The 14,546-nt window shown below is 35.3% G+C and overlaps 3 protein-coding genes across 5 annotated transcripts; 1 reads left to right on the top strand and 2 right to left on the bottom strand.

Annotated features, from left to right (window-relative positions):
* Window positions 99-4,929, bottom strand: LOC18610478. Its single transcript, XM_018116009.1, has 8 exons — window positions 4,633-4,929; window positions 4,490-4,545; window positions 3,872-4,034; window positions 3,550-3,638; window positions 2,749-2,881; window positions 2,137-2,229; window positions 1,463-1,565; window positions 99-931 (listed from the first exon to the last, which is right to left on the bottom strand). The coding sequence occupies exons 1-8, from the start codon at window positions 4,795-4,797 to the stop codon at window positions 516-518; spliced, it is 1,218 nt and encodes a 405-aa protein (XP_017971498.1). The 5' UTR covers window positions 4,798-4,929; the 3' UTR covers window positions 99-515.
* LOC18610477 (single-stranded DNA-binding protein WHY1, chloroplastic) lies at window positions 5,132-9,094 on the top strand. Its single transcript, XM_007046151.2, has 7 exons — window positions 5,132-5,477; window positions 5,558-5,652; window positions 5,817-5,909; window positions 6,534-6,628; window positions 7,558-7,631; window positions 8,168-8,256; window positions 8,756-9,094. Exons 1-7 carry the CDS (start codon window positions 5,231-5,233, stop codon window positions 8,873-8,875), a joined length of 813 nt encoding a protein of 270 aa, XP_007046213.2. The 5' UTR covers window positions 5,132-5,230; the 3' UTR covers window positions 8,876-9,094.
* LOC18610476 lies at window positions 9,586-13,929 on the bottom strand. Of its 3 annotated transcripts, none has more exons than XM_018115920.1 (13): window positions 13,772-13,928; window positions 13,608-13,669; window positions 13,372-13,437; window positions 13,222-13,297; window positions 13,004-13,077; window positions 12,595-12,696; window positions 12,066-12,155; window positions 11,567-11,641; window positions 11,199-11,231; window positions 10,816-10,893; window positions 10,447-10,512; window positions 10,061-10,173; window positions 9,586-9,820 (listed from the first exon to the last, which is right to left on the bottom strand). In XM_018115920.1, exons 1-13 carry the CDS (start codon window positions 13,824-13,826, stop codon window positions 9,802-9,804), a joined length of 909 nt encoding a protein of 302 aa, XP_017971409.1. In that variant the 5' UTR covers window positions 13,827-13,928; the 3' UTR covers window positions 9,586-9,801. The 3 variants fall into 3 exon arrangements, with proteins under 3 accessions (XP_017971409.1, XP_017971408.1, XP_007046211.2); XM_018115919.1 differs by lacking the exon at window positions 9,586-9,820 and adding an exon at window positions 9,906-9,983 and having other exon boundaries at window positions 13,772-13,929; XM_007046149.2 differs by lacking the exon at window positions 9,586-9,820 and adding an exon at window positions 9,906-9,983 and having other exon boundaries at window positions 13,004-13,074; window positions 13,772-13,929.

Raw genomic sequence — 14,546 nt, 5'->3', positions numbered from 1 at the left:
TTCCTATTTTTCAAAACATAATGGTGTGTTAGGCTTCACATAAGTTATCAGTTTCTTTCCCAATACAAGCCATTGCATCTCCCTTATACTCTTGAAAGAAAATGGAAATGGTTTTGTTTTCTCTAAAAGGTGGCATGTTGCAGGCAGTCATATATTGGGTCCATTGGCAAAAAGCCTGCCTCGAAAGAAAGTGGCCAGATCTCTTTCATGGAAGAGTACAAGATATCTATCCAAAGTGCCATCCCTTGAACTCATCTAAGCTGAGATGGCTTACATCAAAACAAGTCATCATAGAAAATAATGGGCAAGTGAAACAAGTGAAAATAATGGACAACAGGTTTACATCTCTGTTCAAGGTTTTGGCCATTAAAATAGCAACCCCTGCGTGTTAGGAAATTAGTGGATAAAGCAAAATCTACTATCAGATAAATCGAAAGGGAAAGTAGGATGCTATCCTTAAATCCAGCCAGAGAAAGACTAGGAAATAGAGATGCCAGAGCTTTCTGTTGTTTTGTCTACTGTCCAGCACAATTATTGAAGACCAAGTTGCTGGCTTCCTTTTTCAATTGAATATTAGAATTTTGATGGCTCTTCTTTTTACTAGGACATGTCCTTATATTGTGCCCTTTTTCTCGGCATAACCTGCAGGTATATATTCTACTTCCAGAAGTCAAATTGTCTCTCACCCCTATCACTCGAGGACATGTACGACGATTGTGACCACTTTTACAACAGATCTTGCAACGGTGACGCCTTCGACCAGAGCTTTTATGATTGCTCAACCTAGACATTGGACAGGTTCTTCTGTTATGGCCCTTTTCTCCACATAATCGACATTTGAACCTCTTATCTATTGAACTATCTCTGATTTCAGGGCAGTAGTGTCTTCTATGCCCTTCACGGCCACAATTTCCACAGTAAAATTTAACTCCTGCATCACAAGAAGAAAGAAAATAATTGTCATTACAATCTTAAAAGGTAGGAGAAAAGAAATCCCATGCTGCAATGGAGCATTTTAAGTATGTTCCAGTGGCTGGCATATAAAGCAATGACACTGGAATACCAGAAACAATGAGGTGGAGATGCCAATATCATAGCATATGTTACAGCTCATTGTTAACAATCATCAAGAATACCAGAAACAACATAGCACCAGTATCTGGAAAAGGTTGATCAAAACAGTTTAGATGTGGAATTTAGATTAAGATAAAAGTTGACACTGGAGTTTTCCTCCACTGATAGAATGTAGAATATATCAATAGTTTAGAAGACAAACATATAAAATACTGAAAAACGAAGGCCTGGAATTCCAGGCATTGGTTCAAATCACAGAAGCACATACCATTAACCGGTAAAACTGTAAAAGGTTAAATTTTTTGCATGGCCAGAAAACCAAAATAAAGTATTCTGACTTCATGAAAACCTGTCAGCACCAAACTTTTAATGGAACATGTGAGAAGACCTTTCATAGAAATGCTCCGCTTGCGACGGTTCTCTGGATCACTAAAAAAAGCTTTCAAAGCTTCGGAAACACGCTTCCTTGCTGCAGCAGTTCCTTTTGCTTTCTGCATTACGTATATTATTACTACCAAAGCATTAGATACACTTAATCAATTTTCTGGAAAGAAAAGCACAAGTTCTAATTGCATAGAGAAAGTTGCAAGCTGTGACGCCCCCAATCCAACATTGAGAATTTGTGAGGATCCACTATGGTATATATGTATAGACTTGAACCTATACTGTGAGGCGCCTTTTATGGACAAAACTGTGAGACCCTTCAGGTCAAAGCGGACAATACCTTGCTTTTTGTCCCTGGTTTCTAATCAGGAATCGGCTCTTACAGTAAAACGGCATGCAATGAAGAGGTATTATGGAAATCCAACTTTTCCATATTTGACAGTTTGCTCATACATCATAAAGTCCTCGACATGAAAGCGATAGACAGATGTTGATTTATTAAAAAAGAAAAAAGAAAAAAAGGCAAAATAGTACCTCAGTGTATATGATGTAATCAATCCCTCACCACGCTCCCACAAAACAATGTGACTAACTCCATATTTCAAATGGTCAAAACTCAAGACCACCAAAAAGTTGCGCAAACTTGAAGTGACAAAGTTAAAAGCTAAAGTTTCGAACCTTAATGGCAGCCACCCTTTGCGCTTGAAGCATAGGATCACGATGGATGATCTTCATTCTTTTACTAAATAGTCCAGTTTTTGCATTGAGACTCTGCAATCATCCAACTAAACAAAGAAGATTAAATTCATGAACACATAGATATTTCTCCATTTAAATTTTCAAGAAGAGTGTGGAACCTATATGCGTATTCAAACCTAGTATAGAAAGCAAGAAGCAGTTTTTTAAAATTTATATAAGCATCTCAGATGAAACCAGATGCGATTCTTGATTTATGTCTATTATAAATTGTACGATCTAGTTGCCGTAAAGGAGCGAAAGCTAAAGGACACTTCACCTTTAGAACCAAAGATCAAACTAAGGTAACTTCACCAAGGTACCTATACTGCTATCAAGCCCCTCTAAAGCATTGAGATATAACATTTGAGGCATTGATGTGGCAGCATAAAGAGTTTATGACTCTAGCCTAACTTCATTAAGAAATGATGCCAAAAGTTTATTTAAAACAAATGCATGAACAATTCAATATTTCAATTATGAGTTGTATAAAACATAGGCCTACAAAATGTCTTGAATAAAAAGATGCCAGTAAGATTCAAGCAGCCAACTAACTTTTAGTGATCGGCTGATCTTCAATCCAACTTCAGGAGAAGGTGATTGGTAAACACGCTTTGATTTTTTCTTCACATCCAGATTTAGGTCTAGGTTGTCTACCTCATCATCCTCTTTTACTCTGAGTGGAGAACTGGACAAGAGGAATAAAGGAGAAAAAGAACTTAAAGGAACAGTTATATTATGATGCATAATCAATAAACTCAGAAATCTAATATACACAATGATGATCAAGAGCATTTCCAAAACCTAGTGTATTATCAAGTAACTCAAGCAGAAGAATATCATGTAGAGGTTTGCTTTCCATCTATACTATAATTAAGTAGAAAGAATTCATGATGACAAAGAAGGCCAAACTTCATACCTCAGAACATAAATAAGGACTCCACATAAATGTAGGAAAATATAAAGGATAAAAAAATCTTTCTCCCCATGTCAAATATTTCTATTGCAAGGTTTTGAATTTTCAATAGAATAAGCATGGCTCATTATTTAAAAAGGAATAACAATAAAAATATATATAAACAGACCGTAGAAGCAGCCAGGCTGCATCTTTAATGATTTCCTTGAGCAAATTATAATTGACAAAGTATATACACATTTTTTGCATGACAAAATATTGAATGATTATAGTTGACATTATAATAATATTCAAATTAGAAGGAAGCCAAAGAGAAAATGAATTTATGGTAGGACATCCCAAGTTGAGATCACATCAGAAAAAAGGCAAAAATGTCATTATAGAAAGGCATTGGCATCAGGTATTTTTGCATAAAAGAAAAAGCAGAATAATGAGATTACATTGAACGAGCTTTCTCCCATGGTTTCTCATCAATTGACTCTTCCCATATCACACGATCCCCCGAGCACTGACGACAAGTCATTAGACCCTGCCATTGTTGGGAAGCCAAAATTAGGTGAATGGCTAGAAACGATTTTCTTAGACTTGTTTGATGGATTCCCTCAATTACTTAACAACAATTTACCTACATAAGAACATGGAAATTTCAAAGCATGTCATGTTCCAATCTTTGTTCAAGGAGCAGTCATCAACTGCAAATGCATTGGCTACTCTTCTCGTGTTTATATTGTTTTACCATTTAACTAAGTAAGGGACATGTACCTTTCCACTACATTGAGAACAGTCCAACCTTGATCTTTCTATTCCGCACTCTGTACATGGTGTATAACCTCTCCCCCTGCAACTTGGACAAGGAAGCTCTCTGATGTACTGACCATTTGGACCAAACCACGATCTTGGTTTTGGTGTCCCTGGAAGAGCGTTGCTGAAATCAAATTCAATAAGGATGTCAGCTCCATACTCAAGCTATGAAGGTTTTTTGGTCATGAGGGAGTAAAGCAATCACTTTATAGACAGATATTCCCTTTCGGAAACAAACAGAGAGGTTAAAATGGGACTGAAAATAAACAGGAAAGGAGCAGATGCAAACCCTTCAAATTCAAACATCTTAACACAACGATGGTAATTCAGATTTTAGACCATGCTAAATGCTAGGAATTACGTGATCTCAATAATTCTTTATTGAGAGGGGGGCCTGCTTAGCAATATTTTTTCTTTAAACATGAACATTGTCACTACTAGAAAGCAGACTATGCATGTAAAACAACAATTGACAACATAGAAAATCAAGGTTCTCAAAGCATCAAAAGTTACAGATCAAGACAAAATTAAATAAAGACTGTATATACACAGAAAGCATGAGAGCAAAAGCGCTAAAACCTTGGTTTTGGATCAACTGAGAGTCCAAATAGCTCCTCTGAAGGATCATAACCCAACTGTCACCACAGAGGCCAAAAAAACATTAGAAAAAAGAAACAAAAAACCCACCAAAAGAGCAAAGAGAAGTGAACCAAGAAATATACTTGGCTTTGTCTAGGCAGTGAAGCTGAATCATCATTGGAGGAAGAGGAAAACACCCACGGTTTGAAGCAAACCTTTGTTTTAGAGTGGAGAATAACCAAAAAACGTGCACTCTTGTACCTCCATTGAGGAAGGAGTGGTCGAAAGCAGGGACAAAGTGAAGACATTTACATATGTAAGATTCAGAGTGGAATCCAAAAGAAAAAAGAAAGACGAAAGAAAATCAATCTATCAGCTAAATGACTTTGCAGTGACAACTGATGTTAAAGAAGACCGTGTGGTTGCCAATACGACATGAGGCCGCGCCCTTTGTTTTTCTAGTCTTGACGTGTGGCCTAGGATAAGCCTTAAGCCCACGACCTGACAACACTTTCAAATTCCACCTAATAGTAAATAAAGAACATATTTTTTCACCAAAAGATAACCCTTTCTCTAAATTTTTACTATGCTCTAAAAGAGTTAGCAGTACCCATTGATGGGATTTTTCTTTTTCATTTTCTTGTGAAATTTTAAAAAAGAGAAACTGCTAAAAGTTTCAGTAGCTAATAAACATAGCAGAGAAGTGAGTAAATCAAAGACAGAAACAGAAAAGGGGGAAGAATGCTGCAACTCCAATTCTTATCTTCTCCCCCACTCTCTGCCCAATCCTTAAACCCCAACTCCAACACCAACCTTTTATCTTCTTTCTCTTCGCTCAAGTCTACCCAAACACATGCCTTTAAACTTAATCCTCTGTCTTTAACCCCAAAACCCTCCAAGTTTTCTCTCAAATGCCGCCAATCAGAGTACTTTGATCAACAACAGAGGTTCAGTAACTCTTCTTCCACTGCATCGCCGCCAGCCTCAGGTAAAGCAATAGCCACCCTTGGTGTGGTAGCTTTCATCAGTAGTTTTTCAAGTGTTGAGAGTGGTTTTGCTTGACGGCAGGGTTGCCACCGAGGTTTTATGTCGGTCATTCAGTTTACAAAGGGAAGGCTGCTCTTACTGTGGAGCCGAGGGCCCCTGAGTTTGTGCCTTTAGATGTAAGTTTCATTCAAAGTTTTTCTTTTTCTTCTTTTTATTCCAAGTTATAACTGTACTTATGGTTCGGAATGTTGGAAATTTTGATAGTTTTTCTTTGTTTTGTGTTCCTTTTTTTTGGGGGGGGGGGGGTTGTGTTGGGGGGTGGGTGTGTTTTGCTATGCAGTCTGGGGCATTTAAAATATCTAGGGAAGGTTTTGTGCTGCTACAGTTTGCACCTGCCGCTGGTGTTAGACAATATGATTGGAGCAGGAAGCAGGTGATCTTATGCTAACGTGGCTTTGGTTTCAATGTTTCTTTAGAAAATTAACTAGAACTTTTGAGATGTTGATGTTTCTAATATTTAAAGAAATGCATGGTTCACATATGAGGATAGAACAAAGGATAGCTTTGTTTCAAAGTCTTGTTCTAAATTATAGAATGGTACTAATTCCAGTAAGTTGCCTAACTAATATATCTATTTGGTTTCCACTCAAAATTTGTTAGTGTTATATAGCTAATAGCTGCAGCGAATGGATAACTGAACCAATAAAAAAGAAGTCAGTTTCCTTTGAGTCTTTCCTACTCTCTATTAAGCACTTTACGTTTTTAAGGTATTCATGCTGGGGGTGCTCAAGGTCACTTTACATTTTCTCTAAAACACTTTGCCGACTTATATGTGCATGAACATGCATGATTTTCGCCGTTCATATATTAAAGAACAAGGAGCTTGTATAACGTTGAATGGATATATGTTAAATATCTTCATTAATTTCTTTTCTTATTTCTCATTTTTATATTTGATGTGTCTACTTTGCATCAAATGTTAAGTCTTCATCGTATAAAAGGATGAATATAGACTAGAGACATGATATACGTCCATTGCTGATTTGCATCTCTCCAGGTGTTCTCATTATCAGTGACAGAAATTGGAACTCTGATTAGCCTCGGTGCAAGGGAATCGTGTGAATTTTTCCATGATCCTTTTAAGGGAAAAAGGTACTATTCTCGCCTGCCTGACTGCCAACGTGTGTGTTGGACATTGTTCCATGTTGATTGGTTCCTAAAGTTGCTGATTGAACTCTTCGTGAAGCATTATGTGTGTGCTGGAAACCTAAATATTTTATATCCCCAGTCCCATTTTAGCTTTGTGGTTTCTTGTACTTTCTATGCTATTTGAAAGCAGATGTCTAAAGGATATAGATTGACAATCAATGACTCTGAAGGCAAGCAATAGATTTTTCCCTAATAAAGATTTTTCTTCAATAGCAGCAAGTCATTTGAAAGTCTTTGTACAATCTAAAAGTAAAGCAATACTCGGGATTGAATCCACTTATAAGGATGAAGTTTTGATGGATGAGAAACTAGAGAGCCGGAATCCATTGTGAAATTGTCCAAAAAAATTGGTAGACCATATTTTATGTTATCTACAAGTCAAAATACAGCCAAAGAGTTTTCTCGTTTGTTTGTTTCTCCTGGAGGAATGGTTATATATGTATGATATTGTGTTTACTTATGCAGCAATTGCCACTATTTTTTTTTTTTTTAAAATTAGCAATTGCCATTATTAATCTCAGGTTTTGTTTCTGAATGCTTCTAATTAGTTATTTCGTTTAATGATGGAAAATTCGCTTATTTTTATTATTGCTTTGTGGAGGAAGTGGATAAGGTGTTATGATAGTAATTTCACTACTTGCTCTTTGCAAAGATCTCGGAGTATTGGCATTATAGTTTGTATCACAGCAACTATCAGTAACTGTTAACAATATGCGTGTAAAGATAGAGCTACTTCCTGTACTTTTGGACAGTGAGTTTAGTTTAAATTCTTCTAATGTTTTAGTGTTGGCCCTCCCACAATTTGTCATGCAAAGTTGTCACTATTGTTGTTACATTGAGATGAATTTAATTGACATTGTATTATTATGCAGTGAGGAAGGTAAGGTTAGGAAGGTCTTGAAGGTAGAGCCACTTCCTGATGGGTCTGGCCACTTCTTTAATCTTGGTAATGCACTTTTCCCTTGAATCCATTCCAGGAAATAAGAATGATGGCATGATATCTGAATGTAATGCAGCAGTGTCAGTATTGTTCTTGTGCAATGCTATCTTCTGAAGAACAATTATACATTGCTAGTATATCCTTGTCAATTTGAAGTTTGGTGCATTTATCACCCTAGGAAAATATGCATGTATTCAAGTGTTGTTTGGTATTGATACATTTCATTGTCCTACAACGTTAATGATATGCTTGAGGAATTTGTATCCATGCTGTTGTTGGGGGATCAAATTTTCATGTTGCTCCTCTCTTAGATCTTCTAACCAAAATCCATATAACGATCGTTTACATTAAAGTTAGAAGGGGAAAGATAGACATATATTTATGCCCCCAATCCCCTCTAACTCTCTTTCCTGTCTTGGTGCATGTGCTTAATATTTTAGTTCCATGCTTGAATTGAAAAAGAGATTATAATCAATCCATGTGACATATTGAGACCTAACATTTTCTCTGATTCAGTTTGTTTGTTATGGCTCCTTTTGAAGGTGTTCAAAACAGACTTCTAAACTTGGATGAAAATATTTACATTCCAATCACCCGAGCAGAGTTCACTGTCCTCAACTCAGCATTCAGTGTATGATATCCCTCTCCGTCTTTTTCTTATTTCATTTTGGATTTTCCGTCTATGGTGTTAGGATGTATCTGAAGATTATGACATCCTGGTCATCTTGGTGGATTGAATGATTTTCTCTTTTTCTCTTTTATCTTCTGCAAAATGTTCAACAAATCACACCGTAGCATGCGTAAATTCACAAGGGTCGAGATGTTTGAAGATGGAAAAAAATGTTAGGAAATGAAATCCCACACCCCCAACTTGCCTTTCCCCTTTTGATATCTTTTCCAAGCAAATAGGATGCTTGAACTTTTGAACAGGGAGTTTTATGATTGAAACTGTTGTTTATGGCATTTGAAGCCGATTTCCTATGTCTGACCATAGTTGATTTCTTTGGTCTATTAAGTTGTTAACAGCATTAACTGTTTTCTCATATGCTTCATCTCAAAGTCTACAAGTTATTGGCATCATTAACTGTTTTCTCATATATTCGGAATTTTTTTCCTCATTATCTATGCAGTTTATCTTGCCGTATCTGTTAGGTTGGCATGCCTTTGCTAATTCCATCAAACCAGAAGAGGCGAGTCGTGTCAACAATGCCAATCCCAGATATGGAGGAGACTACGAGTGGAGCAGGTAGTTCATAATGGAGATTTTTCGAACTTTTTGTCCTAGGATGACCTTTCTAATTTTCATTGTCAATTATTCTGTATGATAGCTAGCTTAGGGAACACTCTCCCCAAAGAATTTTGTCTATGCCTAGTGCTTTGACGCTGATGTTAGCAGTTTAAATTAACCATGCCTTGTGCATAACATAGTTGAGCAATTCAAGTTTGGCTGGTTTTAGTCTTGTGATAAATATGGAGAAGTATTTGCCAAACCAATTGTGGACGACCACGTGGCATCCACCTCGAATTTCTACAAAAGAAATTCAGTTTTTAAAAATTTTTGACATGATAAACGGTGTTAACAATTGAAAAAAAAAATTCATACACAATTTGATATCAATTTATGTATTTAATTATAGTAAGGATATTAAATGTGTAATTAAAATATATTAATTTTAATGACTAACTCATGTTCATATATGATAGAAATCAACCATTTCTTATTTGGCATCCATCTGATGATAAATAGCACCTTTAAAAGTGCACAAGATCATAGAAATAAACAAGACCATTACATAACTTGTTATCATGTATTGTTTTTGTATAATTGCCTTTAAAAAAAACATTTATTTCTTTTTTTTCCCGGCTTTGTTTCCAGAATAAAGAATAATACTCAAAAATAAAACATCTAATTTTTATAATTTTTTTTACATAATTCCAAATATTAAAAATGGGAGAAAAAGAAACAAAAGGATGAAAAGATATCATATTTGCCAAACTTATGAGGATTCAACAGTATCAACTGCTGTTACAAGTACATAACAAACGGGTAAAATAACCAATAGAAAGCTAATCCTTTGTACTGCGGTTTACTCTAAATATTCTGTACGTGAAATTATGTTATTGGTAAATGCTCTCAACTGCCACACTGAAAATGATTATCGTGAACATGTGATCATCATCTAGCTGAAATGCTCCTGCAAATATCAAATTGTGTTAAACGAACGGGGACTGAAAGCTGCATTACCGGGGTTTGTCATATGACAGCTAAGCTCAGGCATATGATTGCTTAAGAAGAACATAGCATTGCTTTTTTTCTTTAGTCTCTAGTATAACAACATTGCCCTCCAAAAATGTTCCCTACTTCACAAACTAGGTTCAACTTAGATGAACTGAATAAAGCAAACCTTAAAGATATCCAAAACTATGAAACAAACCTCTGCAGGCTTCTTGGCTCTTCATCCAAATTATCAATACCTTCTTGCACGATAGCATCTGTCCCTGAATTATTCGCACTTCCAGAAAAAATATCTGCAACGTCTTTCAGACCCTGAAACAAACCACATGTCAAATTTAGACATTATCAACATTTTGAATTCCGTGAAGTCCTTAGTTTAACCAAATAAAGGGTCTAAATTGAAATTTTTATGGCAGAAAAAACAACATGGATTGGGTTGATCCATGAAACTTTATGCTAGCACATCCAACTAACATTGATACCTGGTCAATCCGCTTCATCTGACAAGAGCAGATTTAACTATAATGCATATGTGCATGTGCACTTGCTTATTTTTAAACTTTCTCTATAGATACAGAAAGATACCTTTGGAGTCGGAGTTCCTGAATTTGTGAGTAAATTACGAGATTTCACAGAAAGTTTAAGTTGGTCCTGCAAGAAAATGTCAAATCAGCCACTTAGATTATGGTCATGAAAAAATTTTCAGAGAAGGAATGCCTGGTGTGCAGAAAAATGCATCATATTATCTTTTACACACTAGCAGGATTACCACCACGTTAATAAGAAGAAGTGATCCATATGGAAAGAGAAAAGACAAAAACAATCTGCCCTCCACCCCCCATTTTTTATCCTTTTTCAATTTTAAATATGATTAAATATGACAGAATCAATATATTATTATATTGTAAACTCAAAAGGTGAAAACAAACTAATTAATCATCTTCCCACTAGTACCTGCAGAGCTTCAGGCATTTTTGTTTTCTTGCCACCAACCACGTTGCAAAGGTACCACACACCAGCAGTGGCAAGATCCTGCCAGAAAAAAACTGTTTAGGTAAATTCTGTTGATAAAATCAATAAAGATACTGCAAAGGTGAAAAAATTTAATACAAGATGTGCAAGAAACTAAATATTATATTCATTCTCGTCAGTACCACCACCAGACCTTGCAACAATCACAGGGAAAGTGGGCAACGGAGAAACACATAATTCAAAAATATTAGTCAAATATGGCATATTTAAGAGTTACAACCTACATTTAGGTGCAATTTCCTGCCCAGAATCACACATTCAACTTCTATATTGCAAAGTACAAGAAAAGGTAAAAAACTATTTACCTGCTTATATTCCAATGACCCTATTTTTCCATCCTGCAAGCGGGCAAAGTTGTAAAAATTATCACAGAGGCAAAACAAATCAGACACACATTTATAAATAGATATGACCTTGAAGTATTCTTAAGGCCTGTATGGCATTTTAATTTTACTCTTAGTAGAACAAGAAAGAGACATGAAAAAGAAGAATAAAAAATGCTCCTCTTTTATGTTTCTAGAAAAAGCAGTTGACTTCAGTAATAAGTTTAACGGCTTCTGAAGTGGGAAAAGAAGAAAGATAGAAAGAAGAGATGCGCAACCACTATGGCACCATATAACAACCACTTCTCAAGAAGTGCAACAATTATTAGAGAAGAAAAAAAAATCCTCACCAAACCAGATATCATTCTCTGCAGTGCATCCAAATCATATTCAATGTTAGATAGATTTGAACGAGCCTCTTCTACCTGTTTCACAAATATGAACAACATTAGAGATGGTAAACATTAATTCATTGATCAATCTAATTGGTTCTCTAATGACCCCAAAACCAAGTACATCAATCCAATGCCCAGAATCAAAGAGCAACAAAATGCATTGTAAGCTTGATAGTCTAATATCAAGTTTCAAATGTTTCAAATAAAATTTTTGAACCTACTTATTATCTTCAAAATCATAGCTAATTAATCTCCACAAATGGAAGCATTTGAAACAATCATGTTGGACCATGTTGAACTCTCTTCACTCCTTTCTTAGAACTAAAAATCATAAGAAATACAAGAAGAAACAAGAAGGAAGGTTGATAGGGAAGTAGGCCTTTTTGAAAAAGGTCGTGTAGCGTACCAATCCTCAAAGGTCAGATAAAAGAAAAGGAAAAACATATTCACTTACACTTTCTTGAATGCTCTTTGAGATTTCCTTCTGCGTTTCCATTTTGTCATCCAGATTCTGAATACGTTGTGTCAAATGCTTCTTTGCAGCCTGCCCACATAAAATTTGTTAAGTAATCATAGGCTGTATGCATATTTCTTAGTGTGCCATATTAATGTAAAAAGTTATCTGAAAACTAATTAAATCTACTCATATTGGAAGATGCATACTTCTTATGGACATTTTAGCACCAAAACAGGTGCAAACAAGCACAAATTGCCTGACTATACTAATTTGACAGAAAATTTCCAAGACAACACTTCATCAAATTATAACTTCAGTGAACCTAAAAAGGAGCACTGGAGGAGCAAATAAAAATGAATACTTTTACTTAATTAATGAAAGAAAAAATTACCATGAATATGAAACACAATAACTTATACCAGCCAATTCATTTTTAAATTAAAAATAAACAAAATATTGTAACATGCAACATAATTTCGGTTTGTTACTATGCTAAGAAATTGCAATCAAGAGAACGTAAACTTACAGAGAGAGCATCTGACACAGAATCCAGATTTTTTGTTAAGTTCTCCACAGCAATTGCCATACTTCGTTTTGTTACCCAGAAAAGATCAGAGAATGATATGCCCTAATAATTAGATAAGGAAAAGAAAAAAGAAAAAGACCCAATCAATCAAATAACAAGCAGTCAGCAAGGATGAAGAGAATGAGAGAAAGTTGCAGATAAAGTCGATAATAGTATGCAAAAGTATCAGTTTTGTTTCCCTTAAAAGGCATTAAAAATTTGGATGCAAATAAATCAAAAGGGACAGGGCGGGCATTGGGGTGATTTTATTCTGTACAAAAAAGATAGTTAATTCTACCTAAGCACTAGATTCTGAAAAAGAAACCATATCAATAATTCATGAAAAGATGCCAATATCTAACTAGCATACCTTCCACCACATGTAACCATAACTCAATGCCCCCAACGTAGCGACTGGGACTACAAGAGAGGTTAACTTACCTGCTAAATCAGGAAAAACAAACAAGTAAAGCGCAACTATTTAAAATGCTTCATGCAATATCGCTAATACAAACAGGTTTCACATATTTTTTCTATTTTAACGCATCTAACCAAACTACTATCTAAACAAATATAATAAAAAAATACCGCCGGAATCCCCATTCAAAACATGTATCTGCCGTGCTGAGGCCAGTTGCCTAATCTCAGTTGACAAGCGACGGACCTATAAATTAATGCAAAACAATCAAAATAACAACCAAAAAGTTCAAAAACGAAGCTCAATTTTATTATAATGACCTGAGCCAGAAGGGCATCTGAATCATCCGATTGCTCCCCAGAATTTTCCAGTCCCCTCACCAGTGACTGCCAAATCACAACAACACAAGAAAAATGGAAAATTAAAAAAAAAAAGAAAGTTAAAAGCCAGAAACAAACCTAGTCAAGAGAACAAAAATTCGAAAGGATCCAAATTCCATCGAGAAGACGGCGAGAAAACGAACAATTTGAAATAAACGAAACCGTTAAAAACTAACCTGCAATTCGCCTATTATATCCGATAGTTTACCGTTCTTGAGGAGAATCGTACCGGTGTAACCTGAAGAGAAATTACGACACGAAAAAAGTCAAAATTGAAATCAAAGATAAGAACAGAGAATATAGAGAAGGATTGAAGTAAGAAGTGAGTTTGATGCAGTGCCTGCGCCGGCTAGGATCAAGATCTTAGACAAGCCCACTCCGGTTTGCATAGCCATGGCTGTGTTTGTTGATAGATTACCAAAGAGAGTTTGGCTGAGACTGAGAATTTTTTTGGGGGGGAGAGGGGAGCAAGAATCACAAGATCACGGTGGTCTAGCTGAATGCGTGAATAAAAGCTTCATTTTCACTGTGTTTCTAGCTAGTAAACGACGCCGTATTAAGCAGCCATCCAACCGCCTTACATGGAGAAGGAACGGCGGCGTTTTTGATTAGTTGATGTGTGTTGGGCCATTCGGATTGGGCTTTTTAAAGCTTTATTTAAGACCAAACCAACCGACTTTCAGCGGGCCTGTTTTAAAAAATTTGTTGGACGGTTGGCCCATGAATGGCAGCGTGTAACCTATCAAATCCTGATTAAAATTTAATATTATTAATGAAAATTATAGTAATAAATTAAATATAGCTAATGAAAAATTAAATTAAAATTTAAAATCATATTTAAAACCATTGATAAATTTTAATACATATTGTATTAATTATATAAATAAGAATTATATAAAATTAAAATTTAATATTAAAAAATATTATTTATAATTGAATTTAAATAATTTACCCAATGACCATTAGTGACAATAGTTTTACTTTTCAAATTTTATTTGAATTTGACTATAGGATTCTTTAATCTTACATACTTAATTGTGCACCTTAATTAAAAGTGGAATTTAAAAATATGAATCATGTTATAAAAAAATTTGAAATATGAACGTAAAGGTCAA

The sequence above is a fragment of the Theobroma cacao genome, chromosome 2, assembly GCF_000208745.1.
Source record: "Theobroma cacao cultivar B97-61/B2 chromosome 2, Criollo_cocoa_genome_V2, whole genome shotgun sequence".
NCBI classification, from domain to species: Eukaryota; Viridiplantae; Streptophyta; class Magnoliopsida; order Malvales; family Malvaceae; genus Theobroma; species Theobroma cacao.
Note: the sequence above shows the minus strand (reverse complement) of the source record. Positions and strands in the feature narration are given on the sequence as shown.

Coding starts and splice junctions, on each gene's coding strand:
- LOC18610478 (XM_018116009.1), bottom strand. CDS start 4,797: ATGTCTTCACTTTGTCCCTGCTTTCGACCACTCCTTCCTCAATGGAGG. Junction 4,546..4,632: donor CACTGCCTAGACAAAGCCAA/GTATATTTCTTG, acceptor CTGTGGTGACAG/TTGGGTTATGATCCTTCAGA. Junction 932..1,462: donor GCGGAGCATTTCTATGAAAG/GTCTTCTCACAT, acceptor CTTGTGATGCAG/GAGTTAAATTTTACTGTGGA.
- LOC18610477 (XM_007046151.2), top strand. CDS start 5,231: ATGCTGCAACTCCAATTCTTATCTTCTCCCCCACTCTCTGCCCAATCC. Junction 5,653..5,816: donor CTGAGTTTGTGCCTTTAGAT/GTAAGTTTCATT, acceptor TTTGCTATGCAG/TCTGGGGCATTTAAAATATC. Junction 5,910..6,533: donor ATGATTGGAGCAGGAAGCAG/GTGATCTTATGC, acceptor GCATCTCTCCAG/GTGTTCTCATTATCAGTGAC.
- LOC18610476 (XM_018115919.1), bottom strand. CDS start 13,826: ATGGCTATGCAAACCGGAGTGGGCTTGTCTAAGATCTTGATCCTAGCC. Junction 13,438..13,607: donor ATATAATAGGCGAATTGCAG/GTTAGTTTTTAA, acceptor GTGATTTGGCAG/TCACTGGTGAGGGGACTGGA. Junction 12,156..12,594: donor CTGTGTCAGATGCTCTCTCT/GTAAGTTTACGT, acceptor TTATGTGGGCAG/GCTGCAAAGAAGCATTTGAC.